We start from the raw sequence: 19,273 nt of genomic DNA on the forward strand, positions 1-19,273 counted from the left end.
AACAAACCTTCAAGGAGGCCCCGCAATGACAGCAGGAGCCCCGGGTGCTTTGATACACTATTATCCAATCCAAAGTTAATGGCGGAGTACGCCAACTTTATGATTTTCTTTTCTTCGCACACATCAAAGCAACAACATTTGACATGCCCATTAGCCACGTCACCATTCCGTATGCTCCGCCACGCGCTCATTCATCCATGTTAGCTCAATGGTTAAAACAACCAGGGCGAACACAAATTACACTCGGCCTTACGTTTGATTAGCACACCGCCTCACAGCCCAGAACAGAGCCCGCATAGCACAGAAATCAGACTGATGCAGCGAGAACGCCTAAAAAGACAAGACATAGAAAAAAAAAACAAGCAGACGAGAGATGCTTAGGTTCGAAGTCCCCTGAAAACCGCGGAGAACTCGCCGTGATTAGATGACAAGCCAGTAAACCATTCGGCACGCTCCACCACGTGCTCGCCCATCCACGTTAGCCGTGAGCTAACTTGCTAAATGCAAGCAGGGCGCGCCCAAATTACACTCGGCCTTCCGTTTGATGAGCACACCGCATCACAGCACAAAACGACAGCTTTGTGACTTTTTTGCGTCACATCGAGACACATCAAAGCAAATACTGTAGATATATTTGACATACTCATCGGCCACGTAACCATTCGGCGTGCTCCGCCACGCGCTCATCCAAGTTATCCCAAACGTGAGCCCTCACCAAAATGGCCACGGCCGAATGACACGTTAGCTTGCCATTAAACGCCAAACCGTATGACAGCCCAGCACGGAAGAGCCCGCATAACACAGAAGCCCAGACTGGACTCGAAAAACAAGTTACAGAAAGAAACAAACAAGCAGAGGAGTCTTAGTCCTACGTTTGATGTCAATTGAAAGAAGTGTGAACGCAGCAGAGAACTCGAAGAGCGATTATATGACAGTACCAACCGGAAACGCTTAAGGAGGGGGGCCGGAACTAGAGTGACCCTCCCTCAGAACTCACGGCTGATTTGTCCAACAACGTTAATGGCGGAGTACGCCAACTGACGTTTTCTTCGCATTCAAACACATCAAAGCAATGACGTGCCGATTCGGTGCGCGCGCCGCTACGTGCTCATCCATCCACGTTAGCTCAAAGGCTAAACGCGGCCGAATTACATTCCGGCGTCCGTTTAAACACCACACGCGTCACAGCACAGCCCAGAACGGAAGAGCCCGCGTAGCACAGAAATCCAGACTGAACCAGTAAGCACACATCTAAGAACAAAGAAGGAACAAGAAAAACAAGCCGAGGAGAGCATTCTTACGTTTGGCTTCCATTGAAAGCAGAGGAGAACGTGGATGGCAAAGCCATAGGTGGACAGGTATCAATAGACGACAGCGCCAACCGGAATACGCTACTTAAGGAGTGGGGCCGGCACAATAGCGACCCCCGGCGTCCCGTATGCTTTGAAAAACTTTCATCCAATACAAAGTCAATGGCGGAGTACGCCTTGTTTTATGTTGAGGGGGAAGAAATTTCATCCGTGCTGTATGTTACACATACGTACAGCACATTTGACAATAAAGTTGTATTCAATTACGTTTGAAATACCTTGAAATCCGGGCAGAACAGGCAGAGAGAGTTGAGATGACTTGTGGTCAACCGGGCGCTAAAGGGGAGGGGGGTGTCAGCAACCACAGGAGTCCCGGGTGCCTTGATAAACCTGGGGGCCCGAAGCATTGTGGTAACCGGCATCCGCCGACCTAACGCTTTAAGGGGAGCGAATCACGCCGGCGACAAGCGGCCACGTTGCGTACCTCCGGCGACAGAAGGAAAGCGTCAGGATTTCAGGTCGTCTCCGTCACGGCCGCCGGCTCGGGGTCGCCCGTCCGTGCCAAGAAGAGGAGACCGTGAGGCGGCCGTCCATCTGTCCACAGACAAACTTTGGGGGCCGACAGCGGTCCAGTCATTCGACTTGAGCCGGCGGTTCCCCCCCCCCAACCGTGGGAGACTTTCCTTCCGCTTACCGGAGGGGGGGGGGGGCCCCCACGCTGAGAAATGGTGGCAAAAGCAGACGACGGAGCACGCGGAGGTTTCAAGAATGACATTTGTGGTTTCAATCGTTTGTCAACAGCCGGGCGATTTCATGGCTCGCTCACTCTTTGTTCAACGCGGATTTTTAGCCATAGCTAATAGCCAATTATTATTTGACTATCGAGTCAAGAGTCACATAGATAAAAGTGGGTTGAGGCCTAGGAGACAATATCGGATTTTGGTCACTAGAGGGCGACACGCGCCATCACACGATTCATGCAATCCACCCCTTCAAAGAGACGGTCCAGGAAAAAAGTTTCAAATGATAATGCCTTGAAAAGCCTTACAGAAAATTGGTTGATATTAAATAACGCCAGTAAAACTGCTAGTGTCAGAGGTACTCAAAAGGCTTTGCATACACATATTCACATGTATTTGGGACAAGTTGACTGTTACGGTTCAGGAGAGGTGCAAGTAGCGGTGGATCCAAAAGCGAATGGGGAGCAGGATAATCGTAGGCTCACGCGGTGCGGGGGTGAAGGAGCAGCGGCAGGCTGGGCAGGGAGGCTCTGGGAAGAGACGAGCAAGAGTAAGCAGTTGTACACAAAACATCCAACAAGGGCAAGCATGTGCGGTAGAAAAGGCCTAGATACCACTCGGAATTCACAAATCATCTGGCACCCGCTTCCAGATCAGCATAGGCCTTATACACAGGTGGTGATTGCTGATCAGCTGCAGGTGCGGGAGCACCTCTGGCCCCGCCTGATAATAGAGGAAGCAAACAAAGTCCCCGGAAGTGGACCATCAAAATAAACCAGGAAGTCATAATACAAAAACCTAAGGAGTATCGTGTGACAGCGCATCACATTGACATCCTGAAGCTGAAAAGAACATTTATTTCATCCTCAAACGAATCCCCATGAAGACAAATGCAACGATAGAAAATGCGCACGGCTCGGCCTGAAAATGCATTTCAAGCAATAAAAACTGCAATCGAGTGTCAGAGCTAAACAAAAGGATTAAGATGTATATTTTCACATGTATTTTGCACCGGTTGACGTTCTGAAGCCGAAATGAACATGAATTTCATCATGCAACTCATCCCCATGAAGAAAAATGCAAGTTCATTGAATAAATACAAATGCCCTTATTTGTATTTATTTAGTCCACTCCAAATATAACGACAATGAAGAAATGATTTGCATTATTAAAGGACAAAGAAACAAGAGGGACCCCGGGAGTGCCGGGTGCTTTGATACACATCCAAAACCAACTTAATGGGGTAGTGCACCAAGTTTTTCTTCGCACACATCAAAGCAGCAAAAATGATTTGACCTCCCCCGCAGCTACTAACCGTTCGGTAGCTCCGCCACGTGCTCGTCGATCCATGTTAGCCGTTAGCTCAACCAAATCCAGGCGGAACCGGTGAAAACTAGTGATGGGACGAGCGACACTGATGCGTTAGCACAGTGCCGAGAGCCCAAGAGTGAAAGCCCGTATCCCGCCGGTGCTCATTCCTCCACGTTAGCCGTTAAGCCGAATGGCTAAACACGACCGGGTCGCACCCAAGTTACACTCGGCCTTAGGTTTGATTGAGCACACCGCAAACCTAAGGACGGAACGGAAGAGACCCGCGAAGCACAACAACGCAGACCGAACCGGTCAAAATGGATGAAGTACGATCACATGGAAAAAAAATGACAAAAGATACTTGCGGAGCATGGGCAGGAGAGGTTTGATGACCTCAAAGCGGCAACGTGCACTCATTTGCTTTCTGGCTCCTCACGTGGAAACGCAATGGCGTGGCGCGTTCACCGGAGAAAGCCACTCCGGTCTTCCTGTCTGCGAACGTTTTTGTTTCCCTGTAGATACAAAGAGATTGGACACAGAAAGAAAGCTATGGGGGATCGGTCTGCGGCGTTGGCCCTGGCGGGAGGACCGTGCACCTGCGCCCCACCGGCCGAGGGGCTTGGGCTCCTCGGTGCGATGACGGAGGTTCAGTCGCTACCGCTCACCCGGTACACACTTTAGACAAGGGCGGAGAGACTTTTTCCATCCACTGGATATGCCATATATTTCAAGTAAACATTTACAAAAGTTAATGAAACACAATTTGATCACATACATGTTCCACAGTATTAGTCTGCACTACGTAGATATGGTTTGTTGCTTTCCCGCTTGTGGTCCAGGAGGAACTGCTTGGCACGGTGACTAAGAGCACCCCCCCCAGACTCCAATTGCCAAGACCGTGCGGTGACGCGACGTATACCGGACATTCAAATACTGCTAACTAAGGCACCGTGTGCATACTGTTGTCCATTTCCTTTACATTTAGTGCCTAAAAAAAAAAAAAAAAAAGATCAAGGATACACATACATTTGGTAACATATTCAAACAGTGCATGTCCACGTTCAACTTTTTTTTTCCTTTCACATTTTTCCAATATTTACAATGAGAGTGCAGGGTTGAATGAACACTTGGTCTTTTTTGACTCAAAAGGAGATGCGACATGACCCGCGAGCCGATCACAGTCCAGGTTGTGTCCTGTACAACTCAAGAATAAATGGAGACATTTAACTTTTTAGGCAGCAGATTTAACAGCAAATGTGATTTGATTTAGCGCGCGAGTGCAGTGAATGCATATAGTAGGTGGGCGCAAACATGAGTTTGGATTTCACAATTTTTCAGTTGCACAATTAGTGAAAATTTGTGAATGGCAGTGTCACTGCAAAAGTTTCAAAAGAACAAGTTTTTCGTGTGTGTGTATATATATATATATATGTGCTTAACTGAGAGCATCTGTAATTCCATAGGATAACCCTGACACGAAACAAACAACCCCACAAATAAGCGGGGGTTTTCAACGAGCCATGGTGGGTATGATCCCCCAAAAACACGCAAATAGGTGAACTAGGGAATACTGAACTGTGAGTAAACCAAAGCTGCACTGTAAATTTTCCAAAATGTTTTTTCTTCCCCTCCAACCTGTGTAATTTTAGTTTTAAAAGGGTTTTGGACTTCAATCTTACACAAGCCGCGAGCTGCACACATGCGGTTATATGCGTTCGTCTGGGTCGAGCGCGCAAAGATCGGGCGCGGTGGCCATGAACATGCTGCGCCCCCTCTCCAGCCGACTCTTCTTGTCGGTGAGGCGGAAGGCTTCCATGAACTCATCAATGTCGATGGCGCCGTCACGGTTGCTGTCGATGGCCACCGTCAGTTCTGAGATGGCCTCATCCGTGATCTCCATTTTCAGGTACACGCTCAGGAGCTTCCACGTCTGACGGAAGTCCGAGGGTGAGATGAAACCTGTGAGGGAAGGAAAGAAAGAAAGAAAGGCTTATTTGATCTCGAGCATAATACCATCATGTCAAACCAGCATACCAAGATCCTGCCAAATTGACAAATTGGACTCCAAACCTGACTTTGACAGGGAGCGAGTATTGCTTTTGACACAAGTGAGTGTCTGACTCCCCGCCAATCAGTCTCCATACATATGGACAGTAAATCCCCATCTACTTGATTGACTTAGCCTGCTCCCAACCTACAGTATCTGCGCGTTTCCCAACCTACATACGGAGCTAGCTAGCCAACCACATCACTGCCAACAAATCTACTGACTTTTGGAGCCAAGTACCATCTGACAGGCATGCCAACTCCTCACCAAGCAACCTATCAAGATGGCTCCGGCTCTACTCACCTTTGTCCAGCTTTAGCAAAAATAGCTCCCGAGTTCGCCACCTCGACACCCTATTGCCTACCAATCTATTCACTTCCCCTCCTCGCTCTCTCGGGAGCTAGCTAGCTACAAAGCTCGCTAACCAACAACCTACCAACCACACATTGTCATGGCTTTGCTTTGTCTCTTTGTTTGTTTGTTTGTTTTCAGCACCAGCTGGAGAAGAGTGCGTGCATCTTCAACAGGAGCACCTGACCCTTGTTGCCAATCAAGCCAGCAATGTATTTAAGCACTGCCAAGCTACCTAATCAGTCTCAATAATAATAATAATAATAATACATTTATCAGATTATTGACCTTACTCACCACTTATGCTCAAGTGATATTTTCTAGACCTCTTGTCCATGTTCATAGTCGCTCTTGTTTCGCTAGATTCTTGTTTAGGAAGCATTTTGGCTTTCAAGTCATTTTGGACAACTTTCAGTTGCATGGGTTGGATTTTTGACATTTCGTTTTGAATACTTTCGGTTTTCAAATTGACAAATTTTCTGTCGCGGTGAAAAAGGAGCCGAGCCAATAGGCGAAGCTCTCCATTTACCGGTCGATCTATGTTCCAACCCTCATCTTTGGTCACGAGCTATGGGTCGTGACCAAATGAAAATGAGTTTTCTCCGCAGGGCGTCCGGGCTTTCCCTTACAGATAAGGCGAGGAGCTCAGTCATCCGGGAGGGGCTCAGAGTCGAGCCGCTTCTCCTTCACGTCCAGAGGAGCCAGATGAGGTGGCTCGGGCTCCCGAGCGCCTCCCCGGTGAGGTGTTCCGGGCACGCCCCACCGGCAGGAGGCCCCGGGGACGACCCAGGACACGCTGGGGAGACTATGTCACCCAGCTGGCCCGGGAATGCCTCGGGTTCCCCCGGGAAGAGCTGGCAGAAGTGGCTGGGGAGAGGGAAGTCTGGGCTTCCCCGCTAAAGCTGCCGCCCCGCGACCCAACCCGGGATAAGCAGTAGAAAACGGATGGACGGAGGGATAATATACACCGACTCGTACGCGTGTAGCAAGCTATCGACTTCAATCTAGTTATTTTCCTTCCCTCCTAAGCAAGTGGGCAATTTCATCAGGAACCGCTCGGCGCCACAAATGATAAATATCTGACAACTAAAGCGTTTCATTGACTTGGGGCCCAAATGATCTTCCTTTCAGGTGGAATATGGTGACTGACGTTTCTGAGCGGGCACAAAAAAGCAAGAGGAGAAAAAAAAAAAACAAAAGAAATGGTTGCGTGTCCACGGAGAAGGTGAAGAACAGTCCATCAGTAGGTTAATCTGCCGTCTTAATCGGGAGGATCCCAGAGGACGTCACAGGCGGATTAGCACATCGCACGTTAGCGTACACGTCCGGCGTCACGTGATACACAGATGATGATGTCATGTGTCGGTGGGCGTATTGGACCTGAGTTATTGGTGTCGACGATCCTGAAGATGGTCTCCAAGGTGGAGCGATGGCGGTACAAGGTCTCGAGCAGACACTGGTCGATATGCTACGTGGGAAAATACGCCATTGTGACAGAACGACAACAGAATACAACGGATGGGAGAATTGAATCGAGTACGACTGCAGAAGTTGCATGCAAATGCTCGACTGAAGTGAGTTGAAGGTACAACGCTCGCGTGCGGGAGATAAAGGCGGAACACGTCTCCTCCTCATTGGAGAATTGGACCATGAAAACAAAGATTTGGGCACCGGGAAAAACAGCTCCACATTTCTCCCCCGAGATTCTCCAGAGTTTGGAAGAAACGTGCAAAAATTGGTGCAACGTTAATAAAGAACTTTGGCGCGGAACGACGAGCTCCCGAGCACCGACGTAGACATTAGTCACCGTCCGGGCGGCGCGTCGGTCGGTACGAAGGCCCTTACGTCAGCGTTGGCCCCTTTGATGGCGAGCTCGTCGAACCACCGCCGGTAGTCGATGAGGCCGTCGCCGCTCTTGCCGCCGACCAGCTGAGAGCGCAGCATCCGCCAGGGAAGGCCCAGTCGCATCACGCTCTCCACCGCCGTCGCCCAGTCCGTCACCGAAAGCAGACCTGAGCGGCCGTCAATACGTGAGGTGAGGCGGCGTGCTCCTCCATCATGCTGCTCACCCTGCCATCGCTACTTGGACACCGACCAATATAGCAATGCGCCCACTTGGCCTAAACAAATAACACTGGGAAAACATTTTTCCAGCACATCAAATTTCTTCCCCCCCCCCGCCCCCTCTCTCTTTGTTTTAATCCGATTTAGGGACTTTGTGTGGATTTCATCAAGTTGTCGTATTGAACGTGTACAAGGCTGCAAGTCAAAGGGTTCGGGAAGTTAGGAGCTCGAATTGAAGTACAGTGATGCCCTGGCAAGTATTTGGGAGGGAGGGGGCCAATACTGAAAATCCACAGACTGTACCATTCAAAGGAATTGGGGTTGATTTTTTACGCCGATAAACATTCTAAATGCATTTTCTGTGAGAACAAAAACATGCAAAAATTTGGCTGACTGGGATGCGCACGGTGGCAGCAAGACAAAGTCAAGAATCCTCTGGCGATTTTGCACATACGGTATGTTAAACTTGGCTACCCAGTCACAACATTCCTCGTGAACGAAGCTCAACGTCCGTCCGATGTTGGCCGACACAACTTGAAAGGGCCTTTCTGTCGAATGTGCTTTTGGGTGAGCGCCGTCATCTTTTATGGCGCTGGCTTGCGATTCACGGTCCAAAGTGCAAAAGGCTCAGTTGACACGACGACGCTGAGCTTCAGGCGCGAGCGGGAAGGAAACCTCGGCACATTTGAGAAAGCAAAAGCTGATCCGGAAAGGCCAAACTCACCCGCGTTGTCGGAGTCAAAAGCTTTGAAGGCCCAAATGAGGTCCGACTTGTGGGAAAAGAGCCGCTCCCGAAGGACTTTGAGGGCGGAGCGCTCCGTCTGCCCGATGCTGCACACCGCACAAGACCAAGAAATCAGATCGGATGCGCGTCCAAAGCGCTCCTTTCAAAGGGGGCGGGATGAACGCGGCCGAGTTACCCCTCGTGAGGGCAAAGCGCTTCACATTACAGATGGATGGATGACTTGTTGAGCCATGACTTTCTTGCCACGTAAGGCTTGGACTTTAGGAACACGACACTGCAATTTAATCTCGGAAAGATACAATTTCAGCCTTGTAAAGATTACCACTTTTGTTGCGGGCAAAACATGTCCTTGAAAAAAAAAAAGTTTGTTTTTAATACAACTTTACTGTGATACAATTTTTCCCCTAAAAAAACCCGACACATTTCTTATCACATGGACTTCATTTTGGGGAGAAAACCCCCATCGAAGAGGATTCCTTTCAAAATACAGCTTGCTCTTGCCAAGACTGCCATTTTTCTCCTTGAAAATGACATTCGCATCACAGACGCTCACCTCGATTTATTTCATTTTACAGACACGTCTCCGCTGGAACGGAGCCGCTTTCAGCTGCATTCTACGTTTGTAGACCGACAATAAAATGAATTACATGGCAACTTTTTTCTCTAAAAAAAAAATCTCAATTTTTTTTTTTGTGGGACAACTTGATTAACTTTTATTTGGAAAGGTTGGAGCTTTTTTCTCTGTATGATTACATGTTCTGCACAAAGACATACCTTTGTTCTCGTCAAGATTTTTTCTTTTTTTAACTTGATTCTATTTCGATTGTGACTTTTATCCTGATAAAACTTCCGGAATCTTGTACAGAAAAGGGCTTTTCTTGATTGAAATTCAAAAAGGACTTTATTCGTACACCAACATCTTTCTCGAAGAAATATTCATTTGCTATCATAAGACTGTGGTTTCGATTTTTTTTTCTCTTGAAAATAAGTTTGGTTTTCTTTCCCGTGGCCCCTCGGGAAACACACGGCAGTTGTGCTGCCGTCAAGATGACGCGCGAGTTTATGGGAGGAGAAAATCAATCAATCAATCAACAAACATCTCCCCTGTGAGGGGTCCCCGCACCCACAAAGTTGGAGAAGCCCCGATGGAAGGCACGAGCCGCCGCCGCCGCCGCCGCTACCTTTGTTGGGCCGTGAGCTCTCTGGTCATGTTGCTGGCCTGGTACTGCACCACGTAAGGCACCAGGTCGGGTCCCAGCTTCACGTAGGCCCCTCGGTTGCTCCCCACGTCGTAGTAATTGGAGGCCGAGAAGAGCGTCAGGACCTTGGTGTCAAAGGTTAAAAGCTTGTCACTTTCCCCCCCCTCCCCTTCGACGCCGAGGTGGGACCGCGCTTTTTTGGACACGATCCAATCGGCGTTTCGACGGCCCGCGCTCCGAGGTCAAGTCGAGGCTCCGCGTTCGAGTCTTCCGACGAGTCGACAGTCAATGCTGAAGTTTATGGCCCGGGACCAGTCGGTGATCTACGATGACGACATCCGGACCGGTTCACAAATCGGCACGGAACCGATGACGTGAGACAAGTTCCGTCAACAAAGCGGCACGCTCGCCGGAGTTGCCGAGTAGTAAATCTATTCATGTGCGAAGATCGCTACGGACGAGTTTTGCGAGGTCCAAACTTTTGCTTTGAGCGGCCGCTCAAAGGCGAGAGGCAAATTTGAAATGGGAGACGTGCCAGGATGTCAGACAGGGCGACCGATTCAGATGGCCCCGGTCAAATCCGATCCGGGCTGAAATCTGATTTGACTCAAAAATAATTCCACGATATCGACGGATAAAACACACAATCCGAACAACTTTCTCACGATAAACGACCTGGAAAAAGCGCCGCCGAGAGAAATGTTGCAAAACGAAAAAAGAATGGACTGCCGGGAGGAATACGATGCACTTCCGAGGAGGAAGGACTGGAATCGGGGCAGAGGAGCGCTCGTGATGGCGTCGAGGCCAAGCCGGAGCCCGGCGGCACCGCCGCCCCGATCGCGGGACGAGTCGGGGTCCGAGTCGTCGGTCACCTTGCGGTTGTGGCAGAACTCGTAGCCGTCCTGCTTGCACTCGTGCGAGCGTACGATGAGCTGCATGTTGTGCTTGCTCAAGAAGTCCCGGGTGACGTCGGGGCCCCAGTAGCATCCGCCGCCCCTCAGCTCGTTGGGTACGCAGCCGTCTTGCGACATGGGGTCGCTCCACAGCAGGTCCAGGATCTGGACAAAACACGGCGCGGCGGCGGCTTTGTCCTTTGGGCCGACTCCGGCGAGCCCGGAGTTTGACCGGGGACTAAAAGTCAGCCGGGATAGGGTTAGGGAGGGAATGAACGGCTCGATCCACCAAAGTGATTAGAATTCGCAAAAACACACAAAATGACTACATCCGAAATTGGACAAAAAAAACACGTCATTAACAAAAATGTTTAAAAACGGCGCTGAAGCTACATCTGGACAACTACGAAGTCAATTAAGTGTCCTTTGTTTTCATCGGTGTCAATTCGTGAGCTTTTGGGGTTGACGTTAAATGGACGGCGAGCCCTCAGGATGCCGTTTCTGAGCGCCGACGGCTGCAAACGGCCAGTTGCGGAGGGGCCGGGGTCGGAACTGGCCACGTGGGGCCCTCGCAAGGCGAGCAAAGGACCAAGCGGGGAGAACGTGTCGACTTTCAATCTTCAAGTCGGAGCCGCCGAGTCGCGCTTTGATGGAACTAAGCCGCCGGAGATGGCAAAAGCTCAGGTGGCCGTCGCGGCTCTTTTACGTTGCTCTCTCTGAGCGCCGTCGGCGGGACGGCCCGCCCGAAGCGGATGGGGCGGCCCGCTCTTCCGGCTCCTTCGAGTGATGACGGAGCGTCGGAAAAGCAGATCGAGCCCCCGGGGAGGATTAACGAGGCGCGGATTAGCGAGCGCGTCGGCAAGCCCAGATGGGCGGGCGACTGCCGCTCGAGTGTCGCCGAGAGATTACGAGGGCGCTTGAGTCCACCGGGCTACGGCCTCAAAGCAAATTACGTGGCGCCACGTCGGCCGTCCGGGGAACCCCTTGGGGGGGGCGCCCCGGCCAAGAAGGAGCCTCTTTTGACTCGGAGCCAAATGAAAATGTCCCCCCCGGCCCCCCACTCACCTGCTTCCACTCCTCCTTGGCGCCGTCGCTCCCGACCGAGTCGACGGAGGCGCGGGCTTCTCGTTCCGCGCCGAAGCTCCCCAAACGCTCGGGCTCGTCCTCCGCGCCGAGCTCGATCCGATCGGAAAAGTCCCGCAGGGAGCGGTTGAGGAAGCCGTCGCGGCTGACGGCGGGCTTCGGGCAGGCGAAGGAAGCCCGCCGCCGCAAGAGCCCGCGATTGGCCCAGTCGTCGTCCGCGTCCGAGTCGACGGACGTGCCGGCGGAGCTCCGCTGCCGCCGCCGCTTCTTCTTCTTGGGAGGCCGAAGCGCCGAAACGTACTGGACAGAAAAGAGGGCGGGAGCGGCCGGCTCGGAGCCTTTGCCGTCTCCCAAAGCGCGGGAGGGCTCGCTCACTCACGGCGTGTCGGTCCACTTTGGCCAGCGCGCCGAGGTCGGTGGAGTCCGAGATGCCGCCGTGCAGGACCACAACTTTCTGGTCGATCACCGCCGCCAGCGGTAACCAGCTGAAGATCTTCTGGAGCAGCTTCAGGATCCGTTTGCCGTGCATCTGCGCCAAACACCGACCACTTCATCCGCCGCCTTCTCGTCTCTACTTTTTGACGGCCCGGCCGTTGGGAGGGCCCGACCGATCGGGGTTTCCGTATTCGGCGGAAGAAAACTACCACGACGGATGAATAGCTCCACTTTGTCTTTTTGAATTTGCCTTTAAAACGGAGAGCAATTGTCACGTTGGGAAAAAAAAAAAAAAAGCACCGCTTTGGCTTCAGATTTGGATCGAGGCCGCAAATGCCTGCGGTGCTCCGGCATCGGGGTGAAGCGTCCCATTGGTGCGTCGAGGCCGTCGAGGTTCAATCCCATTTCTTTGACGCCGAGGCGGCTCTCTGGCGTGAGCAAGTTGCATTTGAAATACGTGATGCGAGTCCAACTGAAACGGGAGCAACTTTGAAGGCCAATAATGCAAGGTCAGGGACGCCGCGAGAAACCTTCCCGGCGGAGACGCCGTCGCGCGTCCCGATGGGGCGGGATGTTGTCCTTCGGCCGAGCGCGGAGTAAGCAAAGGCGAGGATAAAGGGCGCCGCTTTCTGCGAGCGGCGGGCTTGGACGGCCGCCGTTTTTTCAGCCCGGCGGACACGAATAATCCGATGCCCCGCGGGCACTCAAACCAACGGGCGTTCGCGCTCGGAAGCGGTGAGGACCGGCGACGGCGGCGGCCGTGCGCCGCTCAGACAGAGGCGGCGACCTACCTTGTATTTGCTCAACACTTCCTTGGTGAAGCCGTACCTGCGGCGGTCACACAAACGAGAGGAGACACGAGTGGGTTTCCGGCCTTTGCGCGCGGCCGCCGGCGTACCGTACCTCAGGTTGATGAGGTGGTCCTCGTGGTTGCCTCGGTTGAGGTGCACCTCGGTGGGGTAGACCAGCAGGAAGGCGAAGAGGATGAGGAGGATCTCCATGGAGTCCTTGCCTCGGTCCACAAAGTCCCCGTTGAAGACATAAGGCTTCTCCAGGGACGGCGTCCCGTTCTGTCGGAAAAGCCCATCGAAGGCTCCTTGGGTTGGCCGTCCGCGATCCGAAGCGCCTCGCCTCGCGAGGGTCGCGCACGTGCCGGAGCCCGTCCCGGCCGACAGGGCGGGGGGGGCGACGACACCCCGAAGCGGCCGCCCGCCAATGGCACAGACGAAAAGCGCCATTCGCACTTGCAGCGAGGGACGATTTTGCAGCGCTCCGTGAACACGCCACGCATGTACCCGGAGAAAAGCCAGGCTGGCACCTGCGGGGCACCTCCGTCATCCAAACATGATTTTTTTTCCCTCCACTTCCTTCGGAGCTTACACTTGTCATCCAATCATCAACGCTTCCCTTCTATCGGTCGTTTTCCGAACCTTTGATATCCTTTTCTCAGGTTTGCCGGACAATTTGGGGTGGAAATGAGCAGGACGCGTCCTTTCCCCAACTCATTTTTCTTGGTCAGAAATAACCGCTTGTTGTCTGACTAATAATAATAATAATAATAATACATTTTATTTATAAGCGCCTTTCAAGTATTAACAGCGCCTCATTTTTGCTCCGATCGAGTCTCCGTTGCCCTTCATTCGCTATACGCGCCCGGACACGGCCGCCGTGTCTCTTCAGCGTCCGGAGTCCACTGACATTTAGCAGGCCTCGGGCGGCCACGCCCCGGGGGAATATTCGTTCCGCCCGAACGGGGACGCCGCGCCGCCTCACGGCCGCTCGGCCGGGCCCTGCGAAGGCGAGCTCCCCGGCCTGCTCACAATGCGTACGTGCGGTCAAAATATCGATGGGGTGGCGCTCGCTCGAGCGGATTACCTTGTAGAAAATCAACAGCAGGTCTTCCAGCTGCCCGTGCAAGTCACCTGCCGAGAAGAACACAAATCAGCGACGGCGGCGAGTCCGCATTAGTCCGGCGGCAGGCGGAATGCGGAGCGGGGATTCGACGGCGAAAGGCGGGCTGACCGCAAACGGTGATTTCTTTGCTGTGGCAGGTGGAGATGCGGCTGATGTTGGGCAACATGCGCAACAGCTTCCAGGTCTCCAGGAGGAGCTGCAGGACGTAGCGCGAGTGCAGCTGCTGCTGACAAAGAGGCGGCAAAGATGGGAGGAGCCAAATCGAGTCAGACTTCAACTCGGCGAGCGCGTCGACAATCGACTCCCGCCGGCGCCTTTCGGCTTTATAAAATAGCACAAGGTTCCCTCCCCGACGGCCCGTCGCAGGCAGGGTTTGGGTTTTCCGTTCCCGGGAACTATGTTGACGTGGATGGAGGACCTCTAGTCATCAACGAGTACGCGCCGTCGCGCCGCCGGTCGACGAATGCAAGCAAAGGGTTTGGAGGCGCGAGGAAACGAATCGTACTTTCTTGTTCCTGAAGGCTTCCAGCAGGCAGACGGCCTGCTCCGCGGTCAGAGGGAAGCGCAGGCGCGGCCCCGAGTAGATCTCGGGCACCTCGATGTTCTCGTAGCAGAAGTAACGCTCCCACTCGGCGTCGCGACACACCTCGTTCTCCCGGAAGATGTGCGAGATCAGGTTTCCTGCAAGGTTACACCCAAACCTTTTTAGAGGGCCGGCTCCGGTCGGCGTGTCGGGCTCCGGGGGGGGGGTCCAGCTCACGTTCGTCGCTGGCTGGTGTGAAGTTGTCCATGAGGTAGCCCAGGAAGTTGTACAGCTGCCGAGAGAGAAGCGGCTTCAAGGCGGCGCCAAACCGGCCGCATTCCGACACACGGTGACAAGTCAGGCCCCCCGAAGCCGGTTTCTCTCAGCCAAAGCAAAATTAGCGGGCGGCGCGTCTCTGGCGAATAGACCCACAAAAGCGCCTCCTGAAAAGACGGGGCAAGTCCGGCGCTTCGGCTCGAAGCGAGCATTCGAGGGCCCGTTCGGTGATGCTACTGAGGAAGCGAGTGTCCGGCCGGGACTAGTTTTGATCGAGCGATTGCTTTTTGGGGTTCCCCCGCCCCCGCCCCACCTTCCCACACCTTGATCTGAGCCTGCTCCCCCGAGTACTCGATGGACTGGAAGATGTGCCAGGTGTACCTCCTCCTCATCTCCATGCGGGCCACATACTGACGGTACCACTGCTGGATCAGCACGGCGGCCCTTATCGCTGCAAAAGCAAAGCGCAGAATGAGCGACGACGCGAGCTTCGGTGGAGCCGTCACTCGGCGCGCCGATCGGTCGTCCTTCGAGGCGGCAAGACTTGAAGCGGGCAACGACTTCAATTGCCTCCGCGAGCAGAAACGAACCTCAAATCTACAGTAGTTGTGAGTGTTTTTCGGACCTCCGCGACCTACAGTATGTGGCAAACTTTAAAAAAAAAAAAAAAAAATTGCATGTGAAAGTTCAGACAAAATGCAAAAAAAAAAAATGTCCTTCTGGTATATTGAAAGTGAACAAAAGAGAACCATAAAACACATTCATCCTTTCTCTTATTACATTCCACATTTCTGTTGTTGTACCGTTTATGGATCTGTGAATTACTTTTCAGTTCATGAAATAAATGAAGAGAATGGCATTTCAAATTTCATTCATTGAGAACTTTCAATGAAAAATACACATTTGATTGATTTAACTCTTGTTGAGGGTAACTTTCTTTTAAGAGATGAATCAATTCATTAATCAAACTAAAATATCTCTCTATTTAAAACTGAAAAACACATTCAAGTTGACCGAACACATTTCAGAGTTGTTGTTTTTTTTTTAACTTTGCTTCCCCCCCCCCCCCCCCCCGATTTCCTCTTCAGCTCATGTTCATGTATTCTAATCAAAGAGAGCCAAACGCTGAAAGCGGGTCCTCTTGGAAGCCAGGCCACAACAACCCCAATCAATGCCAAGTGTCTCGTATGACAATAAGAGATGCGACTTACACGTGACGCCTGCACAGAGCGCAGCAGAAAGGAGACAAGAAAAGGCCAAAATTGCCGACTGAAGGTTCACTCTCGGACTTTGCACGCATCAACATCGCAAGCTCACCTTTGACCGCGTGTCTTTGGAACTGGTTGGACTTGGTGACGCCACATCCCATGACTGTTCCTGCAGCAACGCACACAAAATTAAACATGCAAACCAATTATTGAACGTGGCAAAAGTTCACATATTAAACGCTGAGGAAACACCGTGGGTTGTTCCATTTTTCAGCCACAAATTCTACAAAGGCCGAGAGCGGGCATGTCCAGCTCCGGGCCCGGAGGGCCGCCGTCCCGCCCGTTTTGCGGCTCTCCCGGCCGCAAGGCACCCGAGTCAGATGAGCCGATCGTCAGCCGGCTCTTAAGCGGCATGAGAACCATCCGGATGATTCAAAAATCCGGCGTGGCGCTGTATTTATGTATTTATGGCGATTCGTCCATGGTGAGACAAATAAAGGTTTTCTTTTCTTATCTTGAAACGGGCAGGACAGCGGCCCTCGAGGACCGACTTTGGACCCCCCTGGCTTCGACGCTCTTCGGCTCGTCGATCAGTCACGCGGTTAAATGTTTGTTTCAAAAAGGAAATGAAATTAAGAGCAAACGCGTTATCGCCGATCGTGACAAACCGCATCGTGATGTTTCAAGTTGTTGTCACGTTTTAACTCCAAGTGAGTCCATTTATTTTGTGGACACAAATTCTGAGTAAGGCAGCGTAGCGAGCGACTGGATAGCACGTGGGCCTCACGGAGGGGGGAGGGGTTCGAATCTGGGCTCCGGCCTTCCTGTGTAGAGTTTGCATGTTCTTGCCGCGCCCGCGTGGCTTTTGTCCACATTCCACACACATGCACGGCAGGTGAAATGGAAGACCCGAAATTGTCCCGAGGTGCGAGTGCGAATGGTTGTTCATCTCTGCGTGCCCTGCGATTGGCTGGCCGCCGGTCGAGGGTCTCCCCCGCCTGCGGCCCGAAAACGGCTGTGATGGGCTCCGACACGCCGCCGCCACCCCCCCCCCCCCCCCACACACACACACACACACCCTTTGTGAGGATAAAGCAAAGTAGAAAATGGATGCATGGACAATACATCTTGAAAAGAAATGACAGCGGGAAGCAAGGAAACAAGGAGGCAACCAAACAAGGAGTGGCGAAAAGTGAGGAAATATGAATTCAGGATACAAGAACTCAAGGAAGTAAGCAAAGAAACAAGGAAACTAAGAAGCTAGAAAGGAAGGAAAACAGGACAAAAGGAAGGAAGAAACAATTCATCAAAATAACAAGGAAATGAGAAAGCGAGGAAGGAAGCAAGCAAGCAAGCATCTGGGGCGGACCGAAGATTTTGACCAATATGGGCGCCCCACTGGGGACAGTCGCAGAACAAGCTGAACAAGTTCAAGTTGGAACGCTTTCAATCAGTCAGAAAATGTAGAAATTAGAGGGGAAAAAAATCGGAACGGTGACATTTTTGGGGGTAGTTCAAAAGGGTAAAAAAAATGAATACAAACCCGCTGAATTTTTGATAAGTGGGAATTTTTGCCTTCGGTAGAGATGAACCGAACAGTTCAGAATCAGAATCAGAATCAGAATCGTCTTTATTGGCCAAGTATGTAGAACACACAAGGAACTTGTCTGCGGTAGAACACGCTGCATGAGTACCATCGTAAACAAGGACATGACAAATAGGTATGGAAGGACATTTTGGAATGCAAGTGAACCGTAGTGCGGTGGTTTAATGTCGGGATGGTTTGAATCGGTCAGAAAATGTAGAAATTGCAGGACAAAAAGGGAAAATATTGTAGATTTTGACATTTATATGGTGAAAATGGAGAAGTGGGAATTTTCGGCATTGGGATAAGCTGAACCGTTTGAAGTTGAAAACGGTTTGAATTTGACCCCCCAACAAATAATCATCATCAATAAACATTTTTGTAACTATTTCAATCGGGAAAATGGAGAGAATCGGCTGAAAAGTTTGTGCAGTGAGTAGAGTGTGAGGAATACAATGTATGAACTATAATAACCCTAATCAGAAAGTTAGTGGTGTGGAATATCATCACACAATCATGATAAGAATCAGAACAATTAACGAGAATAAATTGGATTAACACGACATTACTAAGCAAGTGAAATGAATGCCAACAATGTTGAAAAAGTAGAAGGCAAATATATATATATACATTTTAAATCCTTCAAATAAAAAGCAGATTGAAGAACTTACGTGGTCTCTCCAGTCGGCACGTGCGGGTGGGGGGGGCGCTTTTATCAGGCCATTTGTAGCACGTCACCCTCCACCCGCTCCGGTCGGGTGAAGCGGTTGAGGGCGGCCATCTTGGAGGAAGAGCGGGAGAAGCCCAAATGCCAAGGAAGTCCTCGGGTACGCTGCGCGTCTCTGCGCACTCTGCGCTGAGCCAAAGCCGCTTCGCTCTTTAGTCCCTCGTGGCATGACGGAGGCGCAAGTGGATTAGAGGCGCTAATTGCTTAATGACACGTGACGGGCCGCTCGCACCGGACCTCGGGAAGGAAGCACAGGTGGTAGGTAGCAAGTAGGTCAACATCAGCATCGATATCGTGGCTTTGTGCGCATGTGCCTACACGCCTGCCCGCCGCCTCAGGTCTGCGGACCAGACCTTATTAGAAGTACCGAGGACTAAACTGAGGCTCAGAGGGGACGGAGCCTCTTCCGTTGCCGGTCCCTCTCTCCGGAATGAGCTCCCACTGAACATTGGGCAAGCCTCCTCGCTGCCCATCTTCAAAACTCACTTGTATTCTTTGGCATTCGACTCAGCATGACTTGGATTTGTTCTTGGTTTTACTGTTTGGCGCTTTCTCCCGCCTTTATTACCAATTTGTTTTACTGTTTATTGTATTTGTTCAATTGCTCCACGTACAGCACTTTGTATGCAGCGATGGCTGTTTGAAAGTGCTCCAGAAATTCATTTGAGTTGAGTTGAGATGTGTGGAGCGCTATGACGGCTTAGCTCATTTTCCTGTCGCCTTTCACAGGGCGAGGAACGCTAACTTGGAGTCAAAATGGCTGACACGCGCTATGCGGCAAAGCAAGCTCTTGCTAAGGCGGAAACTCAAAGTTAGGAAATATTGCGGTGCTCCTCTGCACAGATTTGAAAGGATTTTTTTT

General features: G+C 51.6%; 1 protein-coding gene across 7 annotated transcripts; it reads right to left on the reverse strand.

The window, feature by feature from the left end:
• Positions 1-4,055: 4,055 nt before the first annotated feature.
• On the reverse strand, positions 4,056-18,623 carry ppef2a (protein phosphatase with EF-hand domain 2a). Of its 7 annotated transcripts, none has more exons than XM_086111422.1 (17): positions 18,356-18,616; positions 16,209-16,268; positions 15,273-15,342; positions 14,853-14,907; positions 14,598-14,773; positions 14,201-14,318; positions 14,054-14,100; positions 13,082-13,248; positions 12,970-13,006; positions 12,123-12,272; positions 11,726-12,043; positions 10,640-10,825; positions 9,750-9,892; positions 8,548-8,654; positions 7,605-7,771; positions 7,140-7,227; positions 4,056-5,320 (listed from the first exon to the last, which is right to left on the reverse strand). In XM_086111422.1, the coding sequence occupies exons 2-17, from the start codon at positions 16,253-16,255 to the stop codon at positions 5,067-5,069; spliced, it is 2,130 nt and encodes a 709-aa protein (XP_085967548.1). In that variant the 5' UTR covers positions 16,256-16,268; positions 18,356-18,616; the 3' UTR covers positions 4,056-5,066. The 7 variants fall into 7 exon arrangements, with proteins under 7 accessions (XP_085967548.1, XP_085967545.1, XP_085967546.1 ...); XM_086111419.1 differs by having other exon boundaries at positions 15,215-15,342; positions 18,356-18,613; XM_086111420.1 differs by having other exon boundaries at positions 14,201-14,315; positions 15,215-15,342; positions 18,356-18,609.
• Positions 18,624-19,273: the final 650 nt, after the last annotated feature.

Source organism: Hippocampus guttulatus, chromosome 5 (assembly GCF_054856545.1).
Source record: "Hippocampus guttulatus isolate MCC_2025c chromosome 5, RoL_Hgut_1.0, whole genome shotgun sequence".
Lineage (NCBI taxonomy): Eukaryota > Metazoa > Chordata > Actinopteri > Syngnathiformes > Syngnathidae > Hippocampus > Hippocampus guttulatus.